Genomic DNA, 7,711 nt, shown 5'->3' with positions numbered 1-7,711 from the left:
TATATATATATATATATGTTTAATAAATGTAAAAGTCTTTAATATATTTATAAAAAAAATTTGTTGTAATTATTTTTTTAATTTTATAGAATATCTCGACTTATTAATTTTAATTCTGTTTGAGGAAAAGAAATCTTATATCAAGTAGAATAATATTAAATTTTGCACAAATTTTTTATTAAATTCTAAACTGTCAAATTCTTTTATCTTTAAAAGAAAATTTAATCAAGATATCGGAAATGATATTATTTAATTATTTTCTACATTTTCAAAACTCTCATCAAACATATTTCTTTGGGAAATAAAACTTTTAAATCGTTTCCAGAAGAAAAGAAAAGGAATAAAAATTAAAAAAAAAAAACATTCAAACAGGAAAAATAATTAAAATTTACATATTTCCCCCCCTTTAAAAGCTCTCATTTATAAAATAAGATATTTGAAAACTGTTGTTGTTCTTTTTAAGAGAATTTTTTTTAAAGATTAAAATTTAGTAATTTTTTTTTTTTTGTTTACAGAAATTTTGTGCGTAATATACAAAGACTTCGAGTGCTTCGTTAATAAAATTTCGTCATAAAAATACATTCAGTTTATCGATAAATATTCGATGATTATTTAAAAAACAATCTGATTTACGTCAATTTGACCAGGAACTTTTTTTTTGTTTTTTAATTTGAACACATCAAAGGCGTCCAAGAATGTGAGGTTCATCCGCTTGAGCCAGTTCGTCATCTGGTGCAGATTTGTCACGTTTTCTCTTTCTGGAACAAATCACAAATATGATACCAGCAATCACATAAAAGACAAAATCTAGCCACGCCAATATAGAAGAATAACCAAATTTCCATTCTATACGCTTAGGAAATCTTCCAGGAGCATATTTCTGTTCGTAGTGAAGGCAATTAATCAATACTTCGATGACTACGAGAACAGCTCCAGCTATAAGAATAGAAAACATTATTATTATTTTTTTTTAGTGTTAAATATAATAATAATCTGTATTAACAAAAAAAGGAAAATATTCTATTGCCTAGGAGCAGAGCAATTACAAATGTTAATATAAACAATTTATTCTACAAATATTATTATTTATTTATTAATACAAGCAATGACAATAATAACCATCCCCAATGCAACGAACAATAAACGAATCCCATTAAAATATTATAGTAAAACCTGTGTAAACAGGTTATTTTAATCCTGAATTTTCCAGGTTAAGTATTAAATAATATGTTTTTTTTTTCTTCTTTTATAAAAATTAACGTAACCGAAACTTTTACTAGAAAATATCAAAATAAAAAGAAAGAATTCATTCATTCATTTTACTTGGCACAAATTCTTGTCAAAGATATTTCAACTTCAGAACAAAAATATTCGTTTTATGAAATAAAAATGAATTGTAAAAGAATTTAAACATTTACCTGTAAAAAAATGTATTCCTCCAACAAGTCTTTTATAAGTATATCGGGGTTCTTTAAACGTGTAAAGGCTAAATCCCAATCCCATAAGCATCAACAATACAGTGATGACTGAAAACACCGCCTCTGTCCTAGAATAATCTATAAATAAGAAGAAAATGAGTATTTTAATATATATATATATTTATTTAGAATTTAGCTGCCAGTTATAAGAATTTTTATTTTTAAAAATCAACAGACAAAAGGAGGTTAACGGAATGAGAGTATCCAATTTAATCTGTTTCGTGCAGCTAACTGATTGGCAAGTTTTCAAGACACGAGTTCTAATGTTTACAAAATAAACAGAATTAAAATTACATAGAAACTAGAAATAAAAAAATATTTAGACCATCTCTTATAACTTAGCATGGGAAATGTGAATGGTATAAAGCGCCATGTTGCAGTTGCTACACAAGATTTGCCACATAATTAAATAAGTAGATCTTCTGTATGCAAAATCTCCAAATTTAACCAAATCCATAGAAATAAAAAAATATTTAAGGATAAGACTATCAAAATCCAAATTTTTTAGAAAATATCGCATGAAAAAAGTTCTCCAACTNATCCTTACGTATCTACAAAACTCTGAAAAATTAAGTTGAAAAGTTTAAAATGGAAAAAAAAAAAAATTATTCTCAAATTCTAAATTAAATAGTAAAATTTGCCATCGTCAGAAACGAAAAAGCATTTAACAATCATCTTAAATATGAAAATAAAATTGATAAAATTTGATTTTTCATACAAGCGTATTTAGATAAATGATTTTTCAAAATGCAATTTACAGATAATACAAATCGAATATAAAATTTAAAATATATATATATTAAAATACAAAAGAAAAGTGAAGAAATATATAATATGCTTCAAGCTATTCTCCATTTAAATAAAATATAGATCAATTGCAAATATTGACTTATTTAATTTAAAAACGAAACGTTAACGTTAATTACCAACGTTTAATCAGCGAATAAAATATTTTAGAAGATAAAAAAATCGAAAAAAAAAAATTTTTTTTAACTTTTTTAAGTCCACGAGGCATAACTAAAAAAAAAGTTTAAGATTAATTATAAAATTCTTCAATTTTATTCTAATCGAGTAATATGCATGAATTATAATATATATATAAATAAACAAATTTTACAAGTTTTTATTAAGAAATTCGACATAATATTAATAAAATCATTGAAGATTTCTAATTAAGTAACGAATTAAAATTTTCTTTCGTTTTATATCCACGTGAAAGAGATTGACTTGTTTCTAAAGACCAAAATACTTTGTGAGTCAGCACATATTCTACAAATTGATCAACAGCAAGAAGGATTAAAGTCTTATATTGACACATTCGTCTTTGCATATAACAGTCGAGTACAAAGCTACTTTGTGAATTCACTTATTTTTGTTTTTATAAGCTTTGATCTTTTATCTTAATTTCTATTTTTAAATTAATTAGATTCTTACAAAAAGTTTTCTTTATTTTATTTTATTTTTTTCGTATAAAAATTTATTATAGTAATAAGAATGTAGAAAAGATCTTATTGCTAAGATATTATTTTATAAAATTATTATTGAAAAAAAAATTATTATATTATATATGTATGTAAATGACAAACATTATATAGTTGAAAGTCTAATATATTACATATATTTCGGAATGTCTGTTGTTTAGTTAGTTATTTTCGAATGTTTATGTCACGACATGTCATCGAAGGGATGCTTGCCAAGTGGATGGAATATCATTTCACTTACTTTTTTAAGAAGAGAATGTTCTTAGATCTGTCACGTTTTCATTAATAGCTATAGAAACAATTCCTTTAGAAAGTAAGCGTTAATATAAAATTATATTCCGTATTTTTCGTTACGATAGTTATTTAAGTTGTTTCTGATGCAAATTTGACTGAATTGAAGCTACATCTTCTTTTATTCTATTGATTTTTCTAAAGTTTTGTGACTATTAAAGAAATATCTTAAGAGACAGAGAGAGAGAGAGAGATTGAAAACTTAAAAATCTTCTAGAAAATTATTTTATCTAATTTTCTTTGAAAAATTTCTTTCTTAAATATTTTACGAAACATTATTATAGATTAATACATAACATTAACATTTTATTCAATAATTATATTAAAAGTAAATATATATTTTCAGTTAACATATGTTAATTTTTAAAGGAATAAAACTCTGTAGAGATCTCACTACAAGATTTTTATTTAAAAATAAATAAATAAATAAAAATCTCTACAAAGTTTTTTAGCTTATAATTAGAAAACAACGATTTAATTCTTCATACGAAACAGAGCGGTGTTATAGTTATTATTTTTAATTCTTTAGTTAAATATAATTATAAAACAACGTTTTATAATATGTATATACACATTTAAATCTTATAATTACAAATTAAAATTAATCAATACGCGATTTATAATTTCAAGAAATAAAAGAATGTATAAATTCTTTATGTAGATCTGTAAGGTATAAATTTTTACAAATTTAAAAAAAAATATGTCATAATATAATTTATTAATATTTTTATTTTGAATATAAACTGTTCTTCGGGCAATTTTCTTTAGAACATTCTATATATCATATAGTAGCCTATAAAGTTCTTTTATATGTGCCTTCTATTCTTAAAAGTAAACTATTTACAGCAAAATAAAAAAAAAAAGAAGAGAGAGAGAGACGTAAGAATACGTGCTTAGAATAAAACATGAATTTGAGATGTTAAAAAAGATAAATTATATAATAATTTCACATAAGAAACAATATAACAATATATATTTATTATATTTTAATAATAATGAATTAATTTGTAAAAATAATAAAAAAATAAAACAACGAACAATAAAGAATTTTTACTAAAATATATATTAAAACACTAAAATAACGTATAATATAGATATTAGTAATATAATTTTATTAATAACGAGTTAATTTAGAGCAGATTGTCGGGGAGATAACTGAAATAGGGCAGTAAAAAAAAAAGGCATTGTGGTTTATTTACAAAAGGAAAAAAAAACATTATTGGAATGAGTTATTTAAACTAAACAAATATCTAAAATAGGTAACCATTGTTAAAAAGAGTAGCAACGTACCCTGTTCGGTTCCGTTCTGAATCGTCGTTCGACAAAGCCTCCAAAGTCCGACATTACTTCTCAGAAAAATGGTTTTGGTTCTGTTCATATAAATGCCAGCTCCAGGTGCACTGAAGTAATACCAATAATCTGTCGATATAGATACGAACCATAGTAATATACCAAGGGCACAACCAGCTGTCACTGCTATCAATAAGCGTTGCTCTATGACTCTTTGGGATGATTTTTGAGCCATTTCTTGTCTCTTAGCATTTTTTTTTTTTCACTTCATAATTTCACTCGGTACGTTTTCGGTGTTAAATAAAGCGAATTTATCTATTATAATAGAAAAAAAATTGCAAGATTTCAACTATAAATCTTATAATTACTTATAAAGAAGTAGTTTAACATTTTATTAGGGTGAAAAAAAAGATTAAATGAAGAATTTTTTTTTACATTTTTTTTTTCGACTGTAACCTTAAGGTACAGTGACATTAATTATTTTTTTCCACTACTTTTTTACGATATTCTGAAAACGGTGATGATAGTTATTGTAATAAATGATTGCTAATTGTGTCAAATTAATTTTAAAATAGGCTTTTTTTTTCTTACTTGGCATCGAAAATTTGATAAGGAAAGAGAACTTCGAGAGAATAATACTGTCAAAAGTTTTTGACGATCGCTCGAAAAAAGCCTAAAGTATAGAAGAATGCATTGTAGAAATCAACCAATCAGAACGATTCCAAATCCAAGTTAGATAGTTGGATGTCTGACAATCATTTCTTATCTGTGGGGTCATGCAATGCTTTCTATATATAGCATTTCCATTGTTTCTCATTCTGACATAAGGCAACTCGAACAAGGTAACATTCTTACGCACAGAATGGCTTTATTCACTATTAATAATGTGGTTAAATTATTTTATATAATTATTTTAAAAAAATTCTTTTATCCAATTAATTATTAAAATATACGTCCCTCTTATAATTAATATTCTTAAGTTTGTAATATAAGGATCTTAAGGAAACAATGTCTTATGTAACCTCCAGCAATTTATAATTAGCAACATTGTACGGACGAATTATTCATTAATCATTTAAGAAAAATAGATTTTATACTACGCAATTATAAGACTATATTTAAAATACTTATATAATAAATTAAAAATTGTCTTTCACTTTCTTTCTTTCTTTCTTTTTCTAATTTAAAAATTTTTAATGCTGTTTAATCGATAATTATAAGGCAATAAATTTAGGAAAATATTCCTTATCCTTAGAGAATATAAACGTTTAATCTTACCGATAAATTTTCTCGCTGTGCTTATTTTTTAGTGGAAAACTTGTGATAAACTGTTGTGTGAAAAAGAGGAGCAGCGCTCAACAGAAAAGCAATCCGGGACAATGTACTACGCTTGTCTGAAGATCTTCACTGGAACACTCTATAATCACATGGTGTTGTCACATGATCCCAATCACAGTCTCTAGAGAAAACATATGTGCCTTCTACAAACGAATAAACGCAAAGAAACACTCAAAATTCCATTCTCTGATCGTATTTCTTACTACTAAATATCAAATATTTGACAGAAACTAAAAATATAACTAATTTTAAGAACATTTCTCTATATTAAACCTATTGAAATGAACTTAAGTTTTGTGTAAACTTTCGAAGTGTATATTGTTTTAAATCTTATATTTTACGATTGTGAAGCGATTATAAAATAAATTTATTAAAATTTCATTTATTTTATTATTATGTTTTTAAAAATATAGAACGAAAGAAAAGTTTGATAAATATAACAATTCCCAATAGAGATATAGAAATTGTAATTTTTCAAAATGAAAGCAACCATTTTATATACTATCAATCTTACATTTTAATTAACTTTTATTGAATTATTTTATTAAACAGTTCGAATTCTAATATAATAAACTATATACATAAATAGCGTAAAATCAGTGGTAAATTTTATATATAAATCTATCGAAATAAACATAATTATAAACAGTTTCTATACGTTAAAAAAAAGTAATTATTTATATTATTTTTATGAAATTTAAACATCATATTTAGTACACATTGAAATAATGACTGTAAATTTTATGGTTGGGATGATTGTATGGATATTTTTCTACAAATAAAATAAGACCCAATGGCCAAATTCTGTTGTTAATGTAGTAAAAGTTTCCGGAAATGCAAGAGTTCTTCCACAAAAGATTGAATTGGAATCTTTCCAAATGATGCAGTTTCGAGCTCTAACATGGCTTCTTAATGAAGTAGTTTTGCTTTACAACTGCACTTGAGCTTGAAACCGAAGGCCAGATTCATATATGATGGATTTATTTTTCTTTATACATCATTTTATTATTATTTTATATTTTAAAAAATAGTTTAATCTGTTTATTTTATTCTAGATTAAAAAAAAAATAGAATTAAATATTGATAAATTTATAGCTTTTATAATTTAAATTTAGAAAATAAATGAACAGTTTTTTGTTTATCTCATGTATAAATTAATATCTTTAGGGAAGGATTATAAATTATTATAAAAAATTGAAAGTTTGTTTATTAAATTAAATTAATTTTTTTTACACTTTTTATATCAACTGGAAAATAATTTAAATACTTTTTTTAATATATATTTTTCTCCCTTTTTTTTTACATTAGAAGGATAAATTAAATTCCTAGGAGACTTTACTAAAAATTCAATCCCATTCGATGATTAATGCATAGTCTGAAGGGATAAAGTATAATAACCTGAAGAGAAGAATTTTCAAACATGTACAGGACAGCTGGGAATTACTTTAAAAAATAAAAATAACAAAAGAACGAGAAAACATCTACTCGTAAAAATTGATTTTAAAAGATTATTATTTCTAATTTTTTTTTTTAATTAGGGGAAAAAAAAACAATAAATTCTATTTAATATATTGATACCAAAAATAGCAAAAATAGATAGATAAATAAGGAGAATTATTAAATTTAAAACTGTTAATTGTTACCTATTGAATGAAATTTTCATAAAAATGTGCCGCCATCTGTTGAGTAAGCTTGAAAATATTTGTCTATTTATAGCATTAAAGATGTTAATTTAATGATACAAAGAAAGGTGTTGTAATAAGAATTATGAGATTTTAATATATTATATAAACAGTTTGAAATAAAATATACAACACGTGTCTTCCTTATTAC

The 7,711-nt window shown here is 23.9% G+C and overlaps 1 protein-coding gene across 1 annotated transcript; it reads right to left on the bottom strand.

Annotated features, from left to right (window-relative positions):
• Positions 1-546: 546 nt before the first annotated feature.
• LOC111623101 (epithelial membrane protein 1-like) lies at positions 547-6,067 on the bottom strand. Its single transcript, XM_023365582.1, has 5 exons — positions 5,819-6,067; positions 4,541-4,855; positions 2,026-2,039; positions 1,419-1,563; positions 547-936 (listed from the first exon to the last, which is right to left on the bottom strand). Exons 2-5 carry the CDS (start codon positions 4,773-4,775, stop codon positions 680-682), a joined length of 651 nt encoding a protein of 216 aa, XP_023221350.1. The 5' UTR covers positions 4,776-4,855; positions 5,819-6,067; the 3' UTR covers positions 547-679.
• Between the last annotated feature and the right edge of the window lie 1,644 nt (positions 6,068-7,711).

Source organism: Centruroides sculpturatus, unplaced genomic scaffold (genome assembly GCF_000671375.1).
Source record: "Centruroides sculpturatus isolate CEXI.00-Female unplaced genomic scaffold, Cexi_2.0 scaffold346, whole genome shotgun sequence".
Taxonomy (NCBI): domain Eukaryota; kingdom Metazoa; phylum Arthropoda; class Arachnida; order Scorpiones; family Buthidae; genus Centruroides; species Centruroides sculpturatus.
This window is presented reverse-complemented; position numbering and strand designations above follow the sequence as displayed.